At 42.8% G+C, this 27,883-nt stretch overlaps 1 protein-coding gene across 1 annotated transcript in view; it reads left to right on the top strand.

Annotated features, from left to right (window-relative positions):
- Positions 1 to 6,779: 6,779 nt before the first annotated feature.
- The window catches only part of TMEM132C (transmembrane protein 132C), a 290,776-nt gene continuing 269,672 nt past the window's right edge, over positions 6,780 to 27,883 (top strand). The window contains exon 1 of the mRNA XM_074972399.1: positions 6,780 to 7,011. Within this exon, the coding sequence (XP_074828500.1) occupies positions 6,927 to 7,011 (85 nt within the window). The 5' untranslated portion in view covers positions 6,780 to 6,926. The remainder of the gene's footprint in view (positions 7,012 to 27,883) is intronic.

Below are 27,883 nucleotides of genomic sequence, written 5' to 3'. Positions count from 1 at the left end.
ATCACTTGCACCAGATTTTCACTTTTCTGCCATTATTATGGGCAAAGAAAAACTAACTTTCAAGAAAAAGTTTGGAAGCACAAAGAATCAACATGTAAAAATGGTGTCGGAACAGCTACTGAGCGTCTTGAGTCAGGGAGATCAGCGGCACAGAATGTCGATGCATGTATGAACTTGTTCGCTGGTGTGGCATTGCATCAGCTCAAGCGTCGTAAAGTCAAAATCGGTGTCAGAAAGTCGAAAAAAGGTGTTCATTTATAAATGGCATAAGTGCCATTCGTCGTAATTTGAACGTCGTAAAGTCGAGGATTGCCTGTAGATAGTACTACCTGCAGCTCATCAAACACACTGCCTTGTGGGTAGCCCGGGAGGACATATTCTAAGGGAGCAACCCCTGACAGAAAAGCCCCACTGTCTTATGGGTGAATTCAGGAGAATGTAGGGCTATGAGAGTAAACTCAGAAAATCCAGAGTGGAGCCCCCAAGATGGTCAGGTACTAATATTTTAGTATCTTTCCGGCAACTCCTCCAGCTGATCAGGTACCAGATGTATTGGTTCTTCCTCTCCTCTGGATTTACTGGTGACGCTGAGAGAGGGAGAGGGTCCTGATGCATGGGCAACTCAGGGCCAACATATCATCTGCCCAGGCTTGTGCCCTGGAGAGGTACTCTAGCTTTGCCATAGATGGGCCTACCCTGTCCTTGGTCTTCCTCTTGCTTCTAATGTATTTGTAGAATGTTTTCTTGTTACTCTTTATATCTCTAGCTAGTTTAATCTCATTTTCTGCTTTGGCCTTTCTAATTTTCTCCTTATTTGTTTATATTCATCCTTTTGAATTTGACCTTCCTTCCACTTTTTGCAGGACTCTTTTTTGAGTTTCAGACCACTGAAGATCTCCTGGTGGGGATTTTCAAAGGAGCCTATAGGATTTAGACTCCTGGGGGCAGATTTTAAAAGGTATTTAGGTACCTAAAGATGCAGATAGGTGCCTACCATGATTTTTTTCCCCAAAAGTGTCTACACACCTAACTCCTATTGACTTCAGGGGCATGTCCATGCATTTCTGAAAAATCCCACTAGGTGACTAGATGCACCTTTAGGTGTCTAAATCCTTTTTCACATCTGGCCCCTGATTCCCTTAGGCTCCTTTGAAAACACTCAGCCCAATTCTCTTATCATGTAGCAAGGGTAAGCATTCCTGGGATGGGTACTTTGCAGGGAGAAAGCTGTATTTCAAGTATAATTACAAATCTATCATGTGTCACCTTCTGTCTTTTGATAGAGAAGTATCACCAGGCAGAAATAACTTCTAAAAGTTCATGCTGTTGGCTAGATTACAATTTATTAACTAATACTATTAAGGTACATGGGAGACCATTTATCACAGTTAATGGTAGCAGTGAAAACAGTTCCCAAAGCAATTTTTAAAGTTTTATACTTTTATGAGGTTGTGTTTTGTTTTGCTGTTGCTACGTTTCTTATACTAACCTGTTTCACATTATATGTATGTTGGTCTCTTTAGTTTAGAGGACTATTGATGAGCAGTAAGTATACAAAGGAAGAAGTTCCTGCATTTTAGGCCCAGTGATAAGCCAGATAATTAAAGCACCTCTGCTAATTGTATTGCATCCACGACTGACCACTGCCGGGAAGAGATGGTATCTTCCATTCATGAGACGTGGATTAACTTTGTTATGACCAAATAATCCATCATGAACGGAGTGACATGAATAATTCATTTTGTGCCACATGGATGGGATTTGGTGCTCTCATATTGCTCCTGAATGGCAGATGTAATTAAAAACAAACAACAAACACATAACCTGCTTGTGTTCTGTTGTACCCTAGATTTTTCCCTCTGGAGTGATTTTTTTAGACATGATGGGTGCACCAGGGGGCACTGTTTGCATTGAAAAGACACAGGCAACTTTGATTTGGAGCTGTAGAACAGTGTGTAAGACTAACCTGAATGGGAGAAATTTGTCTTTCCTTCGTTCATAATGTCAAAACAAAGCACTTTCAGGAAAGCTTTGCTTTGTGTTTCAGTCCACCTTAACAATCATGCAAGGGATTTTAAGGAAGTGCTGGAAGACATTTTTCTTAATTGATCACCTGGATTATGACTGCCAGAAAATACAGTATTAATCTATTTCAGAGGGGTAGCCGTGTTAGTCTGTATCATCAAAACCAACGAGGAGTCCTTGTGACACCTTAGAGACTAACAAATTTATTTGGGCATAAGTTTTTGTGAGCTAAAACCCACTTTGGTTATACATATGTACAGAGCTCACTTCACAGGCCAATAATTGGTATCACATGTTAAAATAATGGTTGAGCTCAGGCTAAAAGGGCAGCGGTTCACCTAGATTAGCTATTTATCCTGGGCACAGCACTTTGAAGTAGCTGTCCCTTGTCAAAATGCAACCTTCAACAGATGCACATAAGAATTTCAAAGGCTTAACTCCAGCAAATGAAGAAGTGAAGTAACAAGGTGTCAGACACCTTTGAAATGTATTAGATCTGACACACTATCTTAAGTTAATCACTCCATCTATATTAATAAAATGTAATTCATACTGTGGACTGTATTCAAAATAGAGAACTTTCTTATGTACATAGTCAATGTGTGTGAAAATAGGACTCCTTGCTCCTTATGTATAAATGTAAAAGGGGGAATAAAAGGAGGTAGGATGTTTTTTAGATTAGTTGTTCCAAATGTTATTTACTATTATTGACTTGCGGTGGAGTCCTGACCTAATTAGGGTCTCTCTTGCTGCTACTCTAATGCATTAAGCACTGTACAGACTTCTAGAAAAGGACAGTTGCTGCCCGTTAGAGCTTAAAATCTTAGTTTAAAACCAGATGTAACAGGTCTGCAGAGGAAGCCTGTCGTTAAAGCTAGAAAAATACTGCAAACAATTTCATGCAAGTATTTGCTTACATTTAAAACTGAATTTCTTTGGACCGTGTTCATAGGCACCAACTTCTTCTGGCACCGGTGGGTACTCAACTCCCCTCTGCCCCCGGCCCCGCCCAGACTCCACTCCTTTTCTTTTTGCGAATACAGACTAACACGGCTGCTACTCTGAAACCATCCCCACATAGTGGTTCCCGAGACAGCTCAGCATTTCTTTCTACTTGGCACAGGAAATGCATGTGGTAACTGTGAGAAGAGCTGACTCTTCAGTGGAACAAAATGTAAATGTATAAGTGTCCAAACAGGCACCAAAACATGCGTTTAAGCTCCTAATTTGAGACTCCCACTTTTAAAAAGCAAGCCCTATAACTTTATTTCATGTGGCTGTGGTTGAAGTATCTAATAACTGAAAATATATATATATAAAAATTCTCCCTGTACGTTTTGCATGACAGAGGTTGTATAAAGTGAAGTGACATGGTATTTATCATTCCCTGCTGCTGTTCCTGAAGAGAGACCCAAAAGAAACTCCTTGATAATCCATTACGTTGCCGTGCTGAACTTTGAATGAAGCTTAGTGGTAAAAATTCACCAGAGTCGGTAGACCTGGTCCTTTAACCCTCACTCACATGAGTACCTTCATTACAGGATTCAGGCCTGTTCTCAAGAGTAAAATTCCTGTTGACTTCCAGGGGAGCAGGATTTGGCTGTTACACCAGGTTCATATCCTTATTCACATTGCATATTACCGTCCTCTGTGACTAGTGCCCTCCATGTCAATGGGACTACTTGAGGAGTAATGTATTACTGTACGTAAGGAGGCAGAATCTGGCCATCTGTAAATAGATCAAAAGAGTTTTTGGGAGAGGATTTTAAGACAGCATAAATACCAAGCAGAGGTGGGATCAAATATAATTTACCTTATACAACACACCTTTGTTTACATGTTTTAAGGGAGAGTTTGGGCTAATATCAAATGAAGGCAATGAACTTTTTCCTATTTGACTTTAAAGTTACAATTTCCTCTTTCAGTCCTTCCCAAAAATACTCACCCTCCACTCATGTATGGTTTTGTGTCTGGTATTAATCTTTAAATTTTTCACAGTATCTCACATGTTCATCATATGTGCTTTAGGAAATGAATTAGGCTGGAATTTTTGAATGCCAATATAATTTGGGTGCCTAACTTCCTTAGGCTTCTTTGAAAATGTTAGCCTAAGCAAAGAATCTTAGAGTTTAGAGAGTTGAAAAGTCTAGCACCTAAATACTGTACAAACCCCAAGAAATCAAATATAATTGTGAGGGACCAATGCAACTCCTAGCAGAATTTATTCTGTTCTCTTCAGATTCTTATACCATCCTCATCACCTTGGTACGTCGCCTTTAATTCTTAGCTGTGAAAGTCTCTAACGTAGATCTGTGTGCAACATCCAAAGTGTTCTTTGAGTGCAGCGTGTGCTGGGCAAATAGTAATGTAAACATAGTCATTTTGATTTGTCACCTATCCTCCTGTCAATACTTCCACATTGTATTGTGTGCCATCTGTCTCCAATTTGCATTAAATGTAAGCTTTTCTTCACACGTAAAAAAATCATAAATATTTCTGGTTTAAGGATGATATAAAAGTGCATTTGATCTTCTGGGTAAGAGGTGTTGGTCTTGCCAGTGGCTCCTTGCTCTCTTAAATGAAATTCATTGCACACACAGATTGTCTACAAATTTTAGTGTAGACAGGACATAAATGCTTGTTGCCAGTCATGTTTTATCCCTGGCTGCAAATTCTTAGGTTTAAACTCAACTAACAAATATTTGTAGTGTCTACAATAAAATATACAGTCACAGTACTTAACACCAGAGCTGTTGTACAGTTTTTGATGAAAGATTTTTTTAAACTGACAAATGCACTTTTTTTCAACATTGAAGATTCTTTTTTTTTAATTTCCATTTAAAAATAAAACGATTTTTTTGCTAGAAAAAAAATCCCTGGGATGAGACTGATCAAAACACATTAAAAATGGGGGAGGCGGATGGGCAAAGTGACCTCCCCTTTTTATAGCAAATGTAAGCATATTTAGTAATAAAATTATGTAAACTGACTTCCATGAAAGCTGTGATAAACATTCATCCTCCTTGAGCATGACTAAGGTGACATGGCTATGACCGTCCCAAACACACTGTGGAGATTTCGTAAGAAATGCCTGGTTTTAAGGCAATCAAGCGACTGTTTATCCGTTTGAGTGGAATGATTTCAGAAGAATCATTTTGGGGCACTGGCAATAGTTTTTACCTCTTTTATAAAAAACACACTTTTCATAACTGGTGAAAACAGGTTTTACTCTTGCTTGTTTATAAAAGGTTGAAATTAAAATCTCTGGCCTTGATCTTCCAATGGGCTGCATCTGGATGGAATTGCTGCTCATGCAGAGATCGGGGCCCAAATTTTCAAGGTCAAAGGAGCAGGTTGCAAGAGATGAGGTTTCCATTTTCAAGGAATGCTTTGTACTAGAACCTGGGGCTTTTGTGCTCTGCACTTCTCAGAGGAGTAAAATGCACCCCATGGTGGAGAGGGAAGTGGTACAGGGGTCAGGTGAGTGGGCTCTGTCTTGCCTCCCTTTCCTCATCTGTGACAAAAGTAGTTCCAGGACATCCGAAGTACAAAAGTGGTGGCATCTCAGATACCTCTGTGTGCTTAAAGGCTGCAGCTGTATGCTTGCCCCTCATCTCCTTCCTGCTCAGGGGGATGGGAAAGGGGTAAATACCAATGGTATCTGGGTCTCCCACCAGACAGCATGGACGATAAATGAATGGCTGTAAAGCTGGGGCCCCAGGAATAAATATTATGCCTGGAAAGGAAGGACAAAGCAGTGGACAGAAGGATCTAGTAGAGAAAGGTGCAGCTGGTGAAATCCAGGGGGGTTCTCTTCTCCCTGAGGGACTATCCTGATGGGTGTACACCTTTGTCCATCACATCCAGTCCCCTGCTGCTCAACTACCTAGGAACTCTCCCCCAACCTTTCCTTGCTTCACCTCTTGTGCCACATGCCTGGGCCAAGGGTCCCTCCTCTGTCCTCTCCCTCCTGCCCAGTCCTGCAGCCAGGGCTTCAGCTGCCCTCGCCCCACTCTCTGCCTGGTGCTTATGTGGCCGTGGTGGGTGATTCCCTCCACAGGCCCGCTCCTTGGGGCTGGTTTCTTTTCCCCACCCCCAGGCCCTGGACTCCCCCTCTCCCTAAGGCCTGGGGGGGGGGTGTTTCTCTCCTCTGTCTCCCCCCAGTTTCTGGGCAGGGGTCTCCCTTCCCTCTCCAGCCAGCTGTCCCTCCTCCTCTCCCCACAGCCTGGGCTCACAATCCGGGGGAGGGGGGGGGCTGATCTCTCTATCCCTGAGCGCGGGCTGTTGCTTTTCTGCCCGGTGCCCCCCACTCCCGGCTCCAGCTTTCCGGCCCCGCAGTCACGCCCCGGGCTCGGGAGGCTCGCAGGGCGGGCGGCGGGGGGAGGAGGCGCGGGCGCTGATTGGAGCCCGGGCTCGGTCAGCTCCCAGGTGACCGCCTCCGCCGGGCGAGGGGCTTTCTGTCTCCTCGGAGGAAAGTCCGGCGGTGCGCGCCGGCTGGCGGCGAGATAAAGGCAGGGGGCAGAGCCGGCCGGGGAGCGAGGCGGCTCCGTGTTCTCCCAGCCGGGGTGGCCCCCTGGATGCTCCCAGCCCCAGCCGCGCCTCCTCCTCCCCCGCTCGCTGCTGCGGCCAGCGCCGGGCTGGGAAGTTGGGTCCGGCTGGCGGCGCGCTCCAGCCCGCTCCCCGGGCCGGCGCCAGCGCAGGGGAAGTCCCCGGCGGGCGCGGAGCCCGGCAGCGCGGGGCGGCAGGCAGGGCTGATCCGCCCCGGCCGGCATGGAGAGGCGCCCGCCTGGGGCGTGAAGGAGCCGCCGCGGGGGCTTGCAGATGGCTCGCCAGGAGGCGGCCGCGGGCAGGGAGCGCTAACCGGGGAGCAGCGCCCGGGACATCCCCCTCCCGCCGCCACGATGGGCCCCGGGGGGTCTGCGGCCAGGGCCAGTTCGCGGCTCGGCTCCGCTGCCAGCCTGCTGCTGGGGGCGCTGCTTTGCGAAGGTAAGCGAGCCGGGGGCCGCTTGTCGCGGCGCCGGCCCCAGGTCGGGGGGCGGCCGGGATGGGTGTGACCGTGTGAATCCACCTGGATCGCGGTGCCCCGCGCATGGGGGGAAAAGTGCAACCAGGAGTTGATTCGGTTCCAGCTTGGCGCTCCCCAAGAGCCTGGTTGATTTCTCTCGCCCCCCCCCCCAACCTCCATGTACACGCAATCCCCGAGCTCGCACAAGCCTATTTCGTTCCCCCTTCCTTTCCCCTTTTTAAAAGCGTTCCCTTGGCGTCACCTGTCGTGTTGTCCTCCTGTTTATCTCGAGGAGAGAAACTCAGGGGAGCAGGTCTGATCGGAGCAGGAAAACGGGAAGTTTCCCTTTTTAAAACTCTCCAGGCTGGTTTAGAAAGAGTACTACTGTTCCTTATCTATCTAGTTGCAATAAAGAGATCTTATTCTTAGGGGAAATGCCCCCATCCATCCCGGGGCAGAACTCGGAGAGGAAACTGATGCCAATGGTGTGTGGAAGTCGTGAGTGATCTCCATGACCGTGATTAGCCCATGCAATAGCCTCCTGCTAGACTGGAGGAGAGAGTTGCAAAGTAATCTCCCTTGAGAAGCGTTCGAAGTCCTGTATGGGACTGTACCAGACGCTAGGTAACCTAGAGAAAGGAACAATCCTGCCTTGGCAGTAAGGTTGGCTGGATGATCTCGAAGTTCTTTGCCGTCTCTGTGATCACAGACTGGGTCCGTTTGTCAAAGCCACGTTTTCCTCCAGCGGATCCACTGCTGTGAAATGTGCTATGTGGATTTTTATGGAAAAATAGAAGCAGGGTAGGTGCCTGCTAATCGCGCCTGTTTCTGGGATCAGAGCTATGTTGCTGTGGGTGCTAACATAATATTAATCCTAACTTGTAGGGAGGGAAACCTATCTAGTCCCATGTAATTTTTTTGTTGCTGTTGTCCTCTTAAACTGAACACCTTCATTTTGCATTTTATCCTGTTGGTCAGCGATGCGGTTTGACAGACATAAGAGGATTACTAATAAAGAAACTCTTCATTGTTTAGTGTAGTCCAGTCCTGCCAGCCCTTTTCCTAGGACAGCTGAATGTAGAGACTGCCGTGATGTATATGAGAGTATCTCGGGAGTGGGGCAAGATCAGATTAACCTGATCAGTGACCATTTATAGAGGGCCTTTCCCCAAATTGGTAGGGAAAACACAATGCTTGACAGAAAATTGAATGGCATGCTCAATGCCAGTAATCTTAATACCCATTTATTTTAATGTACTGTATCTCGGTGCCTCAACATGCTAGAAAAGGGCTAATGGAAAATATGAGATTGCACTGAGTGCCTCACCTGGAGGTGAGAACTGTATTGGCCTTGGGACAGTGCAGCACCCCTTCTGTAAGGTTGTTCTTGGGAGTCGAACCTGAAACAGGCATTCACATTAGACTTCAATAAAACAGGGAGCCAATATATGGGAACGTGTATCAGACAAGATTTGTATAACGGAGAGCCTGGTAGGTGCGCTGTCCTTCCAGAGAGGTGGGAGAAAGGACCACAGTGAGAGGTGATAAACAACCAAGCTTTGGTAAGCTATTTCTCTCTGCTGGAACCTGGGTCAGTATCAGCTCAACTATGTTGTAGAAATACAATTCCGTGGTGCCAGGGCTAGGCGCTACCAGCAGCCGCTGTTGGGAGCTTCTGAGCTGCGGGCTTTGAGAATAAGAAAAAAATATTAGTTCCCTGCAGGGAACTAAAGCAAAGCCTGTCAGTGAGGGATTTGCCATTCAGTGTTAGGCTGCACAGTATTAAGGAGAAAAGAGCCAGTTCATTAAACTTATTAACTAAGGTGTTTGTATGGCTTCCTTGTGAGGCCTTAACAAGTGTTTTATTTGCTCTCCCCTGGTGTATTTTCACTCATATTGTTGGCCTTGGTGGATGGTGATTGTTTTTGAGAGCTAAGTCCCACTAAATGAAAGTCGCTTTTTAGCCCCCATACCAAACTATTTAAATGTGCTGAGAAACTTTATATTATGGACAAGTTGTCATCTGGTGTTTAAAGAGCTATTTTTACTTCTCCAAACTCTTTAGCATCTACTATCAGGCCTGAATTTCCAAGAGAATTTCTCCCAAAACAGTGCTATGGGCTTCAATGTGGCATTTTACTATGGTTATGTGATTTGGCTAATAATGCTAATTCATTCATTCTCAAGAGAGGAGCCTGGCATTGAATTTAAAACTTGCCTTTCGTCAGATCCAAATTTGTAAAAGTCAGCTTGCAAAAGTGCATCTATGTGGTTGCACATGCACAAGTTTCATGTGCAAAACACCAGATCTGTGTGCCCCAGTTGGGGGTCAAGTGTGTAATTATATGTGCACAAGTAAATCCCTGGTGCATGTGTATTTCTTTTATCCCTGTTTTAGGAAATGATCTCTGTGCAGCAAAGCACTAAAACACATGCTTAAATCCTATTGAAACGAATGGGACTTAATCACTTGCTTAACGTTAAGCATCTGCTTAACTGCTTTCCTGAATCAGAGCATTGGTGTTTTGAATGTATAAGGGAAGTGTGCAGACTTACTTTTGTAAATGTAGTCCACAGATAATTCTTAAGAATTAAGATTAGTTGGGGGAATGATCAAGAATCATAGAAGCTAGAAATGCAAAAAGGCAAAAATTAATAAGCCTTTAAAAATGGCTGCAGTTTTTCAGATAAAATGTCAGTTCGTTTGCACACTTAATTTACATACACAATTAATGGCTGTACATGCAAATTATGCTGATTTATACATGTAATTCTCTGACTTGTGCACAGTCAGAGTGATTTTTTTGGTACACAAACACACTCATAACTGCTCACAGAGTGATAGGTACATGATAGAAGATTGGAGTCTCCTCTCAGTTACACCAGTGTTAATCAGGAGGAATGCCATTCAAATCCATGTAGCAGAATCAGTCCCACTATTCCCAGCGCTTCATCCATTCTGGATATATAAACTTCTCAAACAATGGGGTTTACACCACTGCATTTGGAATTCCATTCCATAGCGCGGCATGGCTCAGTTATAAAGGTTTTCCTAAACTTTTTATTCAATTTCACCACTTTGGTGCTAGTTAAGAACACAGCAGGGATTCCCAATCTGCTAAAACTGTAACAGCATGGAGTTAACTTTTCTTTTTGTGTAGCACATTTCCAAACCAAGCTAAGCAGCCTATTAGGTTTTAATATTGGCCTTGTGTTAGTATTTTGTGGCCGAATCTGAAGCTTTGGTAACCATTCTGCTGTAAGAAAACATTAACTGTTCTAGGTGAAAGGATGCAGAGGTATCTGCTCTTATATGCTTTTGACTGTTTAGCTGTGTTGTGTAATGAAAAAAGGAATTATGATTATGGATCCAATAACATCTCTCACAATGAGTAACTTGGCTGGCTCTTGAATTAAAAGATGGAATGTCTTTGTATGGAATAAAGCAATGAACTGTGCGCCATGGTAAACTTAAACTTTCACAGATATAGTACACTTTTGGAGGTGAAAGGGAGGGATTTAAATTTGGATTTAGGGCCTGGTCTGCATTTTTAAAAATCAGCTCCAGATACAGATGTTCAGAACCTATTAAATTCTCTTCTGTGGCGTGTACCTAGTAGCAATGGCATGAGCAAAGGGAAAATTCATGCTGAAAGTCAGGAAAGGTTAGTCTGGGGAACAGTCTCCCTAAGGGAGGTGTTGGAAGCCTCATTGCTTGGGATGTCTAAAACTAGACTGAACAAAATGCTGGTGAATATACTGTTGTAACTATCCTGCAGTGGCCTCAGCTGATGGATGAAAAAAATGACCTAATGGGCATTTTTCTTCAGTAATGTCTTCAGTATCAGCTGCACTTTGGTAAGCTAGATAATACGAACATGCAGAGCAGTGAAATAGCTAACGGTTTGAGGGTAAATTGCCACTACTAAGTTTTTGAACTAACACCCCATTGAGATGAATGGGAGCAAACTGTTCCTGTATGTGTGCAGAATTGGATCACATTCAGAAGTGTTTTTGTTTGTAACCACAAGAGCTAGAAAACAGAGGTGTGCAAATAATTCCTTTTCCAGTTTTGTGGATAAATCGAAAAAACTGGGTGTGGGAGGGAAATGTTTCCGTTCTACCCAAAACAAAAATGTGTTCAAATTTTCAGCAAACGGAAGTGTTTAATTTCATGTCCACTGAAACATTCTGGATGACCCAAAACAAAAAATTTCATTTTGATTTTTAGGTTTAAGAAAACATTTAAATACAGTTTGAGGGAAATTGCAAAACAAAATGCCCTTTTCAAAATAAAAAGTCAAAACGTTTTGTTTTGGAAATACTGAAACAGTTTCCATGTTTCCAACCGAAATAATTAAGCAAAATTGACCTGAATTTGCAAATTGCTTTGGTCAATGCACGTTTGCATTGGGGGGGCGGAAAAAGGCTTTACGTGAAAAATGTTGTCCGACTGTACTAAAATTTATTTTAACGAAAGCTTAAATTCTTCAGAAGCTGATGAGGCCACCAGTGAAGTGTCGGAATAGCCCAATCTGGTTTTCTTTAAGCCCTGGATAAAGCTTAGAAAAGTCTAGTGACATGGCTCAGTGGTTCAGCACCACCAACCCTCTGCGTGGGGTATCCTTGACTAGAACTTCGGCAGTTTCCCACTGCTGTACTAGATGCATGCTGGATGTTTAGAGAGAGAGACCGAAGAAAAGTTATACAATGAATTGGGAAACCACTGAGGAATTGTACAAAGGCTGTAATTGGAAATCATATAAATTTGGGGTTAGGGAAGCACAACTGAGAGTATAAGATAAAGAAACAAGATACATGTTGTACAGAAGTTATGAAAATAAGACTCGCTCAGGTGTCAGTCTCAAAGTGATAATTAATTGGTGCGTGGTTTTGAGGCCCAAGAGCAATATGAATATATAATAGGAGGGTGATCGAGAGGCTAGGGCTCTTGACTGGGAGTCAGGAGATCTATGTTCTATTCCCAACTCTGCCCTGCCCTGTGATTTTTGGGCTTAAATTAGGGTTAGGAAACCATTTTGGCTCAGCAGACATATCAGAGAATGGAAATAGATTATATTTCTTGCCTCTTAAAGTTGAGAGTCTGTTGTGTCTGGGGTTACCTTGGTTCTCTCATTCTGGACCTATGTGATTTCATGCACACTGCGGTAAACCAGGAATGACTCCAGTGGAGTCAATAGAGGTATATCAACATAAGAGATACTGGAATGAGGCCCAGTTTCATAGCATGATGCCGTCCTTGGCCAGGTTATATTGTCGTTCAGTGTTAAGGAAGAGATGGAAACACAAGTGTCTTCTGCTGAGGCAACTAGATTTGCATGGGAGATTAGCATGCACATTGCTTTTGTAATAGATTTGTGGAAACTTGGTCCATGGGGAGGAAAACCAAATTCTGGTCCCACTGAAATAAACCAAATTAAGGCCACTTTAATAGTGAAGGAGGGTGTTCACATGGAGGTTCACATGGGGTTGGTCCTGCTTTGAGCAGCGAGTTGGGCTAGATGATCCCCTGAGGTCTCTTCCAATCCTAATCTTCTATGATTCTAATGTGATTTAACTAAGCCACTTCAAAGTCACACTGTTAGTTAATTCAGATGGGTTTCAGAGTAACAGCCGTGTTAGTCTGTGTTCGCAAAAAGAAAAGGAGTACTTGTGGCACCTTAGAGACTAACGTGCCACAAGTACTCCTTTTCTTAATTCAGATGAACTTTTTCGGATGTCCCTGTGTAGACATGCCATTGGAGAGGAAGAACTGTTCACGCTCCTTTTCAGTTTGTGTATCGTGTTTCTTGACTGGTAGCAGGAAGAAAGAGGCATATATTACAAGAGACCAGATTTCATCATGGCTTGCCTTACACCCTGTGTCTGGCAGATGTTTTATAACATTCCTTAATTTAGCTGTATCTCTTCATGGTAACATGCAGTAACCTCCTGGCCACCAAACTTGTCACGATGTAGTTTCAAATTCAGTTGTCCTTGCTTGCTGTAGCAGACATGGAGTCCCATATATTTTATGCAGCCTTCCTACAGACTCCAATACCCAAGGAAAAACAGTTTTACACTGTTCAGCTCTTCAAACAGCTGTACTGTTTTGTGTTCTGTGGATTGGCTCAGGCTCTAGTGACGGATGTGACCCTTTTGAAACAGGAACAGACAAATGGTGCATTGAAAGTTCATAGCTTTTGCTGTATCCTCACTTAGAGGTATCCGGTAAAAGCCTGGAGATGCATCTAGCTTTGGAAATAATTTTGCTCCAGCACTGCCTGTGTCTGTTTTAGTTAGAGAGTGGAAATGCTCTCTTCATCTATTTGTTCAAATTTTTTTGGGTCAATACACCACCTCAGGTCACCATTTTTTCTTTTCAGATGTAACTAGTGAATTGAACCAGCAAGTCAACTCTTCTATTTTCCTTGCTATTCCAAAGAATATTAATCTGTCAATCTTGAATTCTATAAACAACGTGTCATCCCCATCACTAAAATCACAGGCATCTTTGCACTACTGGTCAATCAGCCAAACTTTCTTTAGGGGAGTACATTTTGGCTAAGTGGTTCTTTGCCACTACACTTAAGAAATGCATTAATGCCTCTTCTTGTTCCTGGCTTCTTGGGTCAGTAGCTTTGTGCTTGGAGACATCCTTTCTCTGGCACTTCTTTGTCTGGAGTAGCTCAAATCATGCTAATCATAGCTCCACTGTCATTATCAAAGGCCTTTATAGGCAACTGTGCAGTTTCAGTGACTTGACAGATGTAAACAGCTAAATGAGGCTCCCTAAGTAGACACTTATATATCCCCATAAGTGTTTAATCTGATTCTAACGTCCTTCAATGGGTTAATGTCACAAGTGTTGTGTTTAATGTCAAGCCGCTACCCTGTTGTTTGACAATTTTCTTCTAATACCGTTTTTCTAGATTTCCTCTACAACTGTAAGTGAAGAATACATTTTTACAGGAGTAGGGTTGTTCTTTTGTTTTTTAGGTTTTTTTTTTTTAAATCATTCATTCAGAAAATAAGAAACAATGGGGGGAGGACACAACAATTCCCATTTCTATTCTAGTCATCATAATTGAGTGCTCTGTGTCACTTGTGTTCATCAAAGGACAAGGACTGCATGTTCCTCTTTTTGGTCAGGATACACAAAAAACACTCCCCTGCAGTGGGAGGCTGAGAATTGTTAGAGTGAATTGGCCTTTTCCATAATATGAGGGAAACAGTGAGCCAAAGAACAGTGTTTAGGAATTTGACATTTATATGAAAACCTTGAAGAATGCCGGGGGGCGGGGGGGGGAAATAAAAGAAAGAGTGAAAGGCTTTCTCAGTTATGAAAAGAGACTTTTTTTTTGTTTATATTTTTGGAAGGAACAAATCCTTCATGGTCTCTTGCGCACGTCTGAAAGCCGGTTTTACTGTGCACGAAAAGAGTCTAAAGTAAATAAAACACATGCTGCAGTCTCATCATGTTGGTTTGGTGTAACTGAAGTGAGAATTTAGCCCATATAATTTGTTCTCTTAATTAGCATAGAATCATAGAAGCTAGACGTGGAATGCATCTGTCTTGTCAATGCTGGATTCCTCATGCCAGTGCAGGATTGTTCCTGTGTCATCTAATAAGAGCCATCAAAAATTTTCAACCCCAGTTTTCTATCAGAAAAAGCAGTTTTGTCAAAATCGAAACGTGTTGCATGAATGTGTCGGTTTTTTTTTTTTTTGGATGAAATGTTTAATGGTGGGAGAAGTCAAAACAAATAATTTTGCCTTTCTCATTTTGTTACGGTGTCAAATTGTTTCTTTTCAGTAAGGTAAAAATGTTTCATTTGGACATCATTTAAATTTTATATTATATCAAAATGTTAATGTTAGAAATGTTTTGACATTATCAAAATGATTCAACATGATCAATTCAAAATGTTTTGATGGTTCTAAATTAAAAAAAAAGATTTTTTTTTTTCATTCTGTGGTAAATTTTGGCTTTTCGTTCTGATTTGGAATGGAAATTCCATTTTCTGATCAATTTTCTTGCCTAATACTTGGAGAAATACAATTTTAATTTGTTCATGTGACACCACAGAAATAAGATGGTTGGTAGGTTTGCATTGAACGTTCTATGAAGGATATTAATCACTGAGAAATTAGAGAAAATGAAAAGGCACTACGTAAACCATGCCTTTTTGATTTCTGCTTCTATTTGTCACCTGCCTGTTGACTTAGTATTGTTTGCTTTTTATGAAGTCAAAATTATGGGTATGTTTAAAAACAAACAATCTCTACCTCCCCACAGAGAGAACCAGTAACTTTTTGTGTGTTTAACTTAGAGGTGCCCAAAGACAAATGTACTCTTCTCAGAACCTGGAAATGAATAAAGGAAAGGTTGCACATTATTCATATAGGCCAGACTGGTAGCACTGACTCTTATAAAGATTGCCCAACACTTCCCAGGATAAGCAACCGAAAACAGGGTCTTATAATTTGCTAAATTTTAACCATTTGGGCTGAAATCTTTCCTGCTGAGTGTCTGATGCCAATTGATGGAATTTCTGGGTTTTGTAGCTTAAAAAAAAAACAACCAACAAAACCCCAACCTCCCAGGAAATTACACACAAAAAGAGCTACATTAAAATAACATAGTTAAGGTTGCAAAGTCAAGCACAAAAGTTAGGAAGTGCTAGAATTAAGGTTGCCTGTGCAACCTTAATTCAGCCCCCTTATGAGTACACATTATGATATAATATTTTTTTCTCCTTAGGACCCCGGCCTCATTCAGTGCACTGAATGTGATGAATCAAGGTTGTGTAGTAAAGGAGGCTGTTGTCTGTAGAACACCTGCCTCATTTTTATGAGGCAGGGGATTGCAGGAAGAGAGAGAGGAGGCTGTTGTGATTAAGTTTGGGATGCTGCCCTGGACAACTGGATTCTTTCCCTGCCTCTATAAATATGAAATTAGGGATGACATCCCATGGGTGAAGCTAGCCTAAAGAGAGAGAGAGGATGGTGGCCAATTCAAAGCCTACTGAGGTCAGTGGGAAGCTTGGTATTGGCTACAATGAACGCTGGAGTAGGCCTATTACGAGATCTCCTGGCTCAATGCCTATGAGAACCTTCTGTTGACTTCACCGGGCTTTGGGTCAGACCCGCTCTCGCTCTGAGCTAGCTTCATGACTGATATAACTTCAGCTGAGTTACGTTAGGGAAGAAGCTAGCTCAGAGGTGGGCAAACTATGGCCCACGGGCCACATCTGGCCCACGGGACCCTCCTGGCCTGGGAGGCTCGCCCCTGGCCCCTCCCTTGCTGTTCCCCCTCTCCTGCAGCCTCAGCTCACTGCACCGCTGGCGCAAAGCTCTGGCAGTGGGGCTGCGAGCTCCTGCCAGGAAGCAGGGCTGCAGAGCCTGGCCTGACCCGGTGCTCTGTGCTGCGCGGTGTGTGGCTCGCTCCAACCGGGCGGCGCGGCTGTAGCGCAGCCAGCCACCGGCGCTCCAGGCAGCGTGGTAAGGGGGTGGGGTGGGGGGTTGGATAGAGGGCAGGGGCATTCGAGTGGGTAGTCAGGGGGAGGGGGTGTGGATAGGGGTTGGGGCGGTCAGAGGGCAGGGAACAGGGGGGTTGAATGGGGGCAGGGGTCCTGGGGGGGCAGTCAGGAAGGGGGGGGTTTGGATGAGGTGGTGGGGAGCAGTCAGGGGTAGGGGTTCTGGGGGCGGTCAGGGAACAGGGAGAAGGGGGGGTTGGATAGGGCAGGGGTCCTGTGGGGGCAGTCAGGAATGAGAGGATGGGTTAGGGGGTCTGGGGGGGCCATCAGGAGACAGGGAAGGGGGGTGGGGGTTGGATAGGGGTCGGGAGCTGGGCCATGCCTGGCTGTTTGGGGGGCACAGCCTCCCCTAACCGGCCCTCCATGCAATTTTGGAAACCGATGTGGCCCTCAGGCCAAAAAGTTTGCCCGTCCTGAGCTAGCGTGTTTTTTTTTTGTTTTTGTTTTTTTTTTTTCCCCCTGGGATTAAGGACTGTAGCCTTTTAATACTGATCGGTTGGTGTCATAAATATGAAGGGAAGGGTAACCACCTTTCTGTATACAGTGCTATGAAATTCTTCCTGGCCAGAGGCAACATCCTGTTACCTGTAAAGGGTTAAGAAGCTCAGCTATCCTGGCTGGCACCTGACCCAAAGGACCAATAAGGGGACAAGATACTTTCATATCTTGGGGCTGGGGAGGGGTGTTGTTTGTGCTCTTTGTTTACGTGTTTGTTCTCTCTTGGGGCTGAGAGAGGCCAGACAGAAATCCATCTTCTCCAACGCATCCTAATCCAAGTCTCCGATATTGCAACCAGTACAGGTAAACCAGGCAAGGTGGATTAATTTCTCTTTTGTTTTATGTGAATTTTCCCTGTGTTAAGAGGGAGGTTTATTCCTGTTTTCTGTAACTTTAAGGTTTTGCCCACAGGGGGATCCTCTGTGTTTTGAATCTGAATGCCCTGTAAAGTGTTTTCCATCCTGATTTTACAGAGGTGATTCTTTTACCTTTTCTTTAATTAAAATTCTTCTTTTAAGAACCTGATTGATTTTTCATTGTTCTTAAGATCCAAGGGTTTGGGTCTGTGTTCACCTGTACAAACTGGTGAGGATTATTATCAAGCCTTCCCCAGGAAAGGGGGTGTAGGGTTTGGGGGGGATATTTTGGGGAAAGACGTCTCCAAGTGGTGTCTTTCACTGTTCTTTGTTTAACACGCTTGGTGGTGGCAGCATACTGTTCAAGGACAAGGCAAAGTTTGTACCTTGGGAAAGTTTTTAACCTAAGCTGGTAAGAATAAGCTTAGGGGGTCTTTCATATGGGTCCCCACATCTGTACCCTAGAGTTCAGAGTGGGGAAGGAACCTTGACAGTTGGTATTACCAATGGTATCTTAGACCACAGTGATCTATGCCAAACGTTCAAGCTCTTGAACGATTACAGTATCAGGGTTAGCACGGTGAGAACGACCGTTAGAAATAGCCTTGGATTTGGAGACTCTAGGAGCACACGAGGAAGAGTGAGTGTATTCCTTATGGCCACAGGTTATCAAATGTTCTTTTTATCAGCACTTTCATTGAGCAGATGAACAATGCCAAAACTAGAGAGAGACCAATCATAAGATGTCCAGCATCAATGATTTCATACTCTCATCCCTGGGGATGGGTAGGGTGATTATCAGATGGAAGTTCTGTTGGCTGTTTCCTGGTGTGCTTCCCTATTCACTTAGGCTAGGTGACACCTTTTACCCTGAATTTCATTTTACTCCCCCCTCCCCCCGCTACGCATGAGAATGTCAGCCCCTTTTTCCTTATTTGCACTTCCACACCCCATGAATTTTAGGGTGCTCCATTTCTCATAGGCAACCCCCTTAGTTCCCCTTATTCTCATTTTCATCTATGTCAGTGAGTTACCATAGCAACTTGAGGTTATTGCAGAATCCCCTGAAATGTTACGGTTGCTCATCTTGGGGTATTAACTGGTACGCTGCATCCCAGTCTATTGCCGCATAGTTTCCAGAACAGCAGCACTTCACACGTCTTCCACTGTCATCTGACATTTCACTGGTACAGGGTTATCTCTCTGTCAGCTGGTCATGCCAACCTGTTTCAGGCCTGAGGCCTTCTGTAGCCAAGCTACAGATGTTACTGACCTAAAGCCTGTAGGCCTTATCTTACTGTATACACACTCATCAGTGATGCAGACTTACTAGTCCTGTACCACTGTGGTGTAATCCTACTTCTACTTTACTACATAAACCTGCAGCTCTAATCTAATTTATTACCCATACTTTGAGTGTGTGTGTGTACATACACACACTTTCTCTTTTTCTCTCTCTCTCTCTTAGTTAAAACAAATTAATTAGCCAATGGCCCATCCTTACTTGGCTGCTACAGCATGTTTATTCCTCGCACTGATCTGCACTACTTCTTCCAGTAGAATTATTCTTGTGCTAGTGGGGACTGTAGCTATGGAGGATCCATTCTTTAAACCAGATTTATTTTTACAACAACTGGGGGAGTTTTTTTTGTGTTTTTGTTTTTAAAAATTCATGGGTCTTTAGAAATAGCCAGAGTATTTTTTTTGCACTCTGTAGACACAAACAACTTATCGCTCTGCTGGCATGAAATAAAGAGTAGCAAATAGAATAAATAACTCCTGTGGAGAAGGTAATATAGTATTGACTTGTCAGCACCTGTTAATTTTCACTGATCAGAACACCATGAAAGAGACAGACCGAATCTGATTGCACCCTACTGATCTTGGGCGAGTGGCTGTGAATACTGTTTGTCTGTAAACTGAAGAAGGTTTCTATGTGGTGAGAGATTTATCTGAAAACTCCTAAATGGATGGCAAAGTAGTAATGCGATCAAACTTCTCAATAACTTAAGGCTGCCACTCTTCAAATGCTTATTTTTTAAGTAACTAACATGGATTTAGAATGTTCCTAATTAAATCCACCTGACTTTGATTTTGCAGGTATGTTTGGTGCTTGCTACTACCTTTTCACAGCTCCTGGTGCGCTGTGGCACGCTTGTTTGATGGAAGAGAGAGTTCTCCTTGCATTCAGTTGTCATTTGGACATGGGCCATAGGGAGGCTTAGAGAGTTTCTATGGGTAGTGTGAGAAGAAAGAGCTCCACTCTTTGTGGAGGCAGGGTTTTTGGCCTGTGGTGATTGCTACAGTGAATCCCTGACACTCTACCTTATAGAAGTGTTGGCACAAACAGTCTGATCCTGCGTCAATGGGAATTACAGATGCTCAGCACTTCTCCAAAGGCTGTGCCTGTAGTTAAAGCCAACAGGTCGCTGTAATGGTATCTGGAGTGCGGTTTCTCTGCAGCTGGCCTCTGATAAGGCGTGATGGCTCTTTGAATGGCAATTTCTTCCATGGCAAAGATTAATCATTAGTGGGGGAAGGGAGAGGGATGTGAGTGGTAAAACCGCCAGAGTGGCTCTGATAGTTAAACACTCCCCAGTGTTCTCCATCTTGGGTTTTAAAGATATTGTACTAAGCCAAGAGGGTGTCTTTTTATGAAAGGACACTGTTGAGGTGATACTTATAAATGAATGTCTTCCTGCTGCTGCCGCTCATAATAACTCCCTTGAAAGCTTGCAAAGGAAGTCTATTCATATAGGTTGCAGAAATGTGGGATCGATTTTGCTCTCCCCAATCTGTTGATATTGAGATGTCCTCTCCTTACCCCACCCCAGAATGGTTGAGAACTCTCTCCTTTTCCCCTCTACCCCGACACAAATAAAATGTGGTCATACTAATGCTGTTTCCTTGGTTCCCTTTTGTGAAAGTCTCTTTACACTTGTTCCTGTGGGGTTGCGTAGAAGGGTGGGGCTGATAGCATTGCCTTATTTAATGCACAATGAAATTGTGGGGATAGAAAGGTGTTTTAGTGATTAAAGCAAGAGAACGAGAGTTAAGATTCCCGGGTTGTTTTTTCCCAGTTGTGCCACTGACTGCCTGTGCAAATGTAGGCACTTGAATAACCACTCCTTGACTCTGTTTGCACATCTGGAAAATGGGAATGACAATACCTGACTATATCCCAGGGTTATTGGAAAGCTTACTTAGCTAATGTTTATAAAGAGTTTTGAGAGCCTAAGATGAGGGGACTACTATGCAAGTAAAAAATTATATTTTTATTACTGGAATTTGGAAAGGATGCTATCAAGTTTGAGTGTCCCTTTAAAGTTTGATAATTTGGGATTAGGAACCTGCATTATTAATGGTAAATCACTCACGGGTACCTTGCATATAGTCAGGCAAATTTCTTTGTGTCCTGTTGTCTGTTGTGTCATTGCCTGTTACGACTGATGCTTTCTTGTTTGTGTTGAGGACAATGTCTTCCTACCTCTCTGGTGGGCAGAGGTTGAGAGGGGGTATTTAATATAGTGCCTAATCAACTCCCAGTGTTCATTGGTACAGCCAATTTGTTTGTGATCCAAGGTCTTGTTCTTCGATACAGATACCGAGCAGTGGCAATTAGCAATCATAATAAATAGCTCCCAGTTTTATTTTTAAATCATTCATTTTTCTCTGGGACTGAATCATAAAGCGCTCACTGCAATTATTTTATTGGATTGTATGAGTGGACTGAAGGTTGTGATGCCTGGCTCAGGTCACCCAGAACTGTGAGCCGCTGTTACTGCCTGCCTCACTAAGAACGAGCTTTGCTGCTAAATTATGAGTCCGCTCCCTGGCACACCAGCTTGATAGCAAACTCCTCAGGACTCTGCCAATCCAAAGCTTGCCTTGCAGGTACCCGTGAGTGGTCTCCAATTCAGAGGTGCCCAGAGATGTCTTTCTGCAGCGTCCAGTCCCTCTCTCTGGACCCTCACAACAGCTGTCGAATTTGCTGCCTCCAAAGAGACAGCCCACATGTGCGTGCGCACGCACCAGCCTGTTAGTTTGGCTGAGAATCTTACCCTTCAGTTTAATACTCAGCACTCAGATGGTTTTGTAATAAAGCAAGAATAAGTTTATTAAAAAAGAACAGATATGTAAGTGATCATTAAGAATAGAACACAGTTTAGGTTATAAGTAAAAACAAAACACACTTCCTAGTGACTAAAACTTAACTTCAGCAAGTTACAATCTTGGTCTAGGAAGGTTTCTCACTTAGTCACTTCCCTGAGACTTCAGCTCCAATGGCTGAAGGATTCAACTTGCTCAGATTACAAGAGCTCCGGCCCCTTGTCTGCCCCGGTGTTGGACAACAAAATGGCTTTTTGCTTCTACCTATATCTTCCCAAAGTTCATTGACTATGTTTCAAGAGGCAGGAAGGCTTCCTGGGGGTGCAGCCTCCACTTCCTGTTGAGATTAAGTAATCCTCTGCCCCCACTTGTTTGCTTGCCTAATGGGTTTGTTTACCTTACATGTAAATGTACTTTTCATTGTCTTTTGTCTCACCTAGCGTTACTTACGTTGATGTTACAGTCAAGCTGGTGAACAACATTCCTTTGTCTAGGACAGGCTGGGCTTAGGCTGACCAACACATTTTAGGAACATATTTCCAGTACACATGTACAGTTCTTCATATATAGCTCATACATACATCCCACCATAATATTAATGACCGGTGTGTAGCCAGTTTGCATCTGACACGTTTTAGATACAGATTGACAACGGTTGGGGCAATGAGTGTGTTGGGCCTGATGAGAGTTATGGAATGGGGTGCCCTCTGCCCGTTGGCATTGAAGAGCTCCCTGGGTTGTAGAAGGTGCTATGCAAGGGCGCAGTAGTATGATTTCAGAAGAACTAACTATTTAGAATTCAAGCGGAATGTGCAAAAGTATTCCAGAAATGGTTTATATGAATCATTAATGGTGAGTGATCTTTGGGGTCCAGTGTGCCTTACAGGCCAGACTTGGATACCCTTGCTTATTTTGGATAGTACATTCTCAGGTGGTCTCACTGTATCAAGGGGCTCTTATGGAGCATCTTATGAATAAGAGGTGCAGAATGTGGCCTAAGTGAATATTTACTGGCTGTTTCTATGGGAAGGATACTCAGCACCTCATAGGAACTGCTCAGCAACTGATAGGAGTAGGACCTAAACCAAAGGAAATAGCATCTCATGCTTCAGAGCGTCAGCTAATTGCCAGAAGTGTCCAGAAGGAATTTTTCCAGACATGCACAGCATCACAGAATGGAAATGTATATTATAGGTGAATTTTTTCACTTCAGCATCATGAGCAAGCCATGGCTGGAAGCAGGATAGCAGACTTGATAGATACATAATATGATCGGGAATGAAAATGCCCATAGCACAAGGCCTCCCTGGAGGGTCTCACTTTATTACATTATCCACACTTAGTCATAGAGTCATAGCTCGATGCCATTACCTTGGTTGTTTCACGGTTGAAATCTGGATGTCACTATATTTCAGGCTGGAAGCTTCACGTGGCCTCAGACCTTTAGGCTTCCATTGAACTTCAGGCTTGGTTTGGAAAATTCATTTAAAATTAAATTAGCTGTAGTGACGAAACCACAGCACTTGAATGGGAAGCTTCAGATGACATTTAAACACAATCATCTAATGCGCCGTCAGAACTGGTTGGAGGTAAAAATCATACCCTCAGGCAACGTTCTTGGAAGAGTCACAATACATATATAGTCTATTTGAAGAGTAAGTTAAATTTGATTTTTTTTGTTTGTTTTGGGTAGAAAAAGAAATCAACAATTTTATTAGTGTCCAAGATCTAGAGAGAGGCCTACGACCGCAATCGTTCACGCCGCTGAAGTTTTGGATCCTGATCCAGATTCCGCAGTTATCTCTCTATACTAGGCTGAACCAACACCCCAGATCTGAAGATGCTTAAACTTTGGGAATGTTCAGATGTGTGTCTGAACTTTGTGGCTATCAATCCTTCTCTCTTTTCCATTGTAGTGGGAGTAGGTTGGATTGATCCCCCTGGGTAATTAATGCTCGTCACTTTCACCTGGGTTCTTGTATGCACCGTTCTGCAACTTCGGACCTTTTTGAAACATTTAAATGGACTTCAATTTTAAAGCATGTGGGCCACGTGTTGTATGACCCTGTGCATATATAGATGCTGGTAAACCTGTGTGCAAATGTGTGCTTTTGCATAAGCCCATGAAGAAAAGGAGGACTTGTGGCACCTTAGAGACTAACCAATTTATTTGAGCATGAGCTTTCGTGAGCTACAGCTCACTTCATCGGATGCATACTGTGGAAATTGCAGAAGACATTAGATACACAGACACCATGAAACAATACCTCCTCCCACCCCACTCTCCTGCTGGTAATAGCTTATCTAAAGTGATCATCAAGTTGGGCCATTTTTTGTGCTGGAAATGGCCCAACTTGATGATCACTTTAGATAAGCTATTACCAGCAGGAGAGTGGGGTGGGAGGAGGTATTGTTTCATGGTGTCTGTGTATCTAATGTCTTCTGCAATTTCCACAGTATGCATCCGATGAAGTGAGCTGTAGCTCACGAAAGCTCATGCTCAAATAAATTGGTTAGTCTCTAAGGTGCCACAAGTCCTCCTTTTCTTTTTGCGAATACAGACTAACACGGCTGTTACTCTGAAACCTGTCATAAGCCCATGACTGAAAATAGTTGCTTCCATTTTAGTTCCCTGTTCAGTGATGCAGAACCTACTGCACGGGGGCCTCTATCCAGGCGTGGTCAGAGGATATTCTCTGTGCTTGAAATTCTGGCCCCATTGATGTCAATGGGAGTTTTTCCATTGACTTCAGAGGGGCCAGGATTTTACCCCATATATTTATTCTTCTGTTCCTCCACCAAGCCAGGGCTCTTCTGTAAAAACCCTTTCCCTCTACCAAAGAATTCTCTCTTTTCCTGTAAGAAGGAACAGATTGGACAAAAAGGACATTCTTAGTGCTATTCACAGTCAGAGTATGGTTTATATGAATTCTGCTTTTACATCATATACATTCCCACTTGCAAGGGAAGGGGGCCCTCTTCATGGTGCCAGTCGGATTTTGGCACCATTAGAACCCTTCGGAGCTGAAGTGATTTTTGGAAGTCTCTCCGTCTGTCTGCTAATTAGTCTGCAATTGTCAATAGTAGGTGAAATTTTCTGTTAGTAATCTAACTGTGCCCATATGAACAATGCTATTCCAGTGTTCCCCAGAGGAAGATATTTAACTCAGTTGATTTAAGAGCAGAAGTGGTTCAGATCATTTACAAATGTTTCAACCCAGAATATTGGGCTATTAAAAGTAAAGGAGCTTAAATATTGTGTTTAGTTTTAGTTTTCCCATTGCTTTTGAATGGAAACTGATATAAAAATGCAATTGGTATTTTCAGTCATGTTGCCTTTGAGAACAGGGAGATATGTTGTATATACCTGGCATGTTATATATTTTGCCCTTGTTTTGCAGCCTCTATGTATTTCATATGATACAAAAAGTAATGCAGAGATCTCAGTGGGAATTTTGACAGCACGGAGATCGCAGACAAAGCCAGCAATCTCTTAAAAGAATAATTAATTCATATAGTCTTGGGAGGCTAATATAGTTTTCCTCATTTTACAGATGTGGAAAATGAAACAGAGGTTAAGGGTCAGATTTTTGTCATTGGTCTTCAATTGTGGATGTCCAGTTGTAAACACGCAAGGACTGATATTTTTTTGAAAGTCATGAGTACACATAGCTATCGGCTGCTCTGCACCTTTGGAAGTCAGGCCGTAGATGCCTAAAGTTGGGCACCCTAAAGGTAAAGCACCAAAAATGAGAGAAATAATGACAAATCTAAACAGTTGGTCCTTGTTGACCTGCCCACATGCGCTCAATGGAATTATGGATTTATTCAATTCTTTCACATCCTAAATGTCTTCAAACAATTGAAAACATGAAAAATTGTATTCTCTCTTAATGACATTCTGACTTGTCAGTTTCTAATTCAGAACATATATTTCCTGTGTGTGGTGACTTTTTTGTTTGTGTTTGTTTTGCAACAGGCTAAAGTATAGTATAATGATTTTTGTTACTAGTTAAACATTGTTATTTGAAAAGCACTGTACAAGACAGATAAAAAGGGTGGATTTTATGCATGTATCTTCTCTGATTTTAAAAAAGAGAGTCTCTGACCATACTTGAAATTCCAAGTCTCTTGCGCTCCTCTGGGACAGGACGCTGTGAAGAATATACATCTATGGAACCATTTAGTAGATTTAAAGGAGGCAGGAAGAGAAGTGTGAGGCAGGTGAGAATGTATGAATGCAGAATAACACACTGCATCAGGCTGTATCTGCTCCATATTTTCAGAAAAGTCACTCTGCTGTCAGTGAAGCACCAGTAAGCTTCCTTCAGGCAGCTTTGTCTCCCTGATCAATAGGGTTAGGACAGAAACAGTTTATAAGCTGTCTGATCTCTAAAGAGGGGCCGTGATGATGGATGACTGAGAAGCAGAGATGAGCAAACTTGTACTGCCTCCGATTGAACCCATTCAGGCACCGTGGGGTTCAAAAGTTTGGCTTAAATTCTAATGTTGTTAGCTTTGCATCCCACTTAGAGACTGTGAGGAAATGCAGTTTGGGTTGTGGGTAAAGAGAAGTCGAGTGTGTGTGTGGGGGGGGGGGGGGGGGAACACAGGATGAAAACAGAATTGAGAGGAAAAAGAAATACACAAAGGCAGCAATGACTACGAGATTTTTTTTAAAGTTTTTTTTTTAATAACACACTGCATACGTATCCTGTACAATGCAGGGTTACATGTACGCAAAGGCTCCCATTCATTTCAATTGACTTTGCATTAGGCTGTTCAGCAAGGAGGCAAAGGACAGGGTGGAAATTGAGACTGAACTATCCTTTTTACTCTTGGAAGTGCTTCAACCTTTATTTCAATGCGGAGAAGCTCATTTCACTGTCACCTGATCTGTACTTGTTCTCCTGGACTCCAGTCTTCAAAGCTGTCAATCCAAATCCTTCCATCAGCATTCTTCTCTTAAAGAGAGGTGCAGGTTGCCAGCCTCTGATCTGTTAATTTCCGATCCTCTTTGAAGAAATATCCTAGGGTTTAATGTAAGACCTTTTTATTCTTCAATAAGGTGCCATAAATGTAAATCTCTTTACATAAACAAGGCAAGAGTGGAGTTTTTTTCCTTTTTTTTTTTTTTTTTTTTTTTTGCTGTTCTGAATTTGTCCCCCTACATTTTAAAAACTTTATTGCTCTTAATTGAAAAAGAATCCAAACCAGGAAAGTGTTAAGGAAATTTAAAAAAAAAAAAAAAAAGCAGACCACATGGAACAATAGGAGTAAGAAGAACCAGGGAAGACCGATTTCTTCATAGGAAAAAGACTTCATTGTGGAGAATGTGCTCAGAAATATTGCAAAGCTACTGAAGAAGATATATAAGAAAAACGCTTAGTGTAATTCATTTCATATGTGATGTTTCCTAATGCCATCATGTGCCAAAAAGTTGTTAATGGAAGTGCAGCACCGTTGGAGATGATTTTTTTTTTCTTTTGGTCTACATCAGTTGGATTAGAAAATGATTAGTCATGAATTTTGATCTGACCACTTTTAAGAGTGAGGGAGTGCGCACACGTGTATGTATGTATGTATGTATGTAGCTGGCAGCGACACTTGCAGTGAAGGTTACCTAACACTTTCCATTGTAACATCCATCCGTTTTTCAGTGGCTTACAACTTTTCTGAACTTTATCTGTGCAAGCTGAAATTTTCCATGCTGTGTGTCTGCCTCAGACTGATTTGATTTACTTTTTTTAAAGCTTCAGTTAAAAACAGTTCAGCTATTTCCAAGAACAAACTTAGCAGAAAATACATTGGTTTGCCATTGTTTAAAAAAAAATTCTTTAACTGAGAATTTTTAATTTAATTTAGCTTAAATCGCTAGTTTAATTGTTAACTCTATCCAGCTTTGTTGTGGGTTTTGCAATATTTGGCATTTTCCTAAAAGCCCAAACTTCTAAAGGATTGTATTGTGGGAGTCTCAAATTTAATTAAAAATAAAAAAGTAATTTTCTCAACCTCGTGGTTGAAAACACCTCTCCAATGTATCCTAAAGATTCAAAAAACAGAGGGCAAATAAAAAGAACTCATGATATTTGGAGGCCTGACCCATTATTTTAGAATATTTGGGGACTGCAATACTGCCCTAGTGTCTCTGGGTTTTAAAAGGAGGAGGAGGGGGTTTGCCCTGGAGTCAGAAGTGACTTTTGCTGTCCTTGTGAAAATCCACTCAAAATTAGATGGTATTATAAGCCTCTGAAAATTGTAGTTTCTACCTGCACAGTAGAAGTTGTCAGGAAAATTCTGTACCGAGCATGCCCCAGCTAAGGGATGCAAGGGCTTTCCCAGAAATTGCT

The sequence above is a fragment of the Natator depressus genome, chromosome 15 (assembly GCF_965152275.1).
Source record: "Natator depressus isolate rNatDep1 chromosome 15, rNatDep2.hap1, whole genome shotgun sequence".
Classification (NCBI taxonomy): domain Eukaryota; kingdom Metazoa; phylum Chordata; order Testudines; family Cheloniidae; genus Natator; species Natator depressus.
The sequence above is the reverse complement of the archived record's forward strand: the minus strand, read 5'-3'. Positions and strand labels throughout refer to the sequence as shown.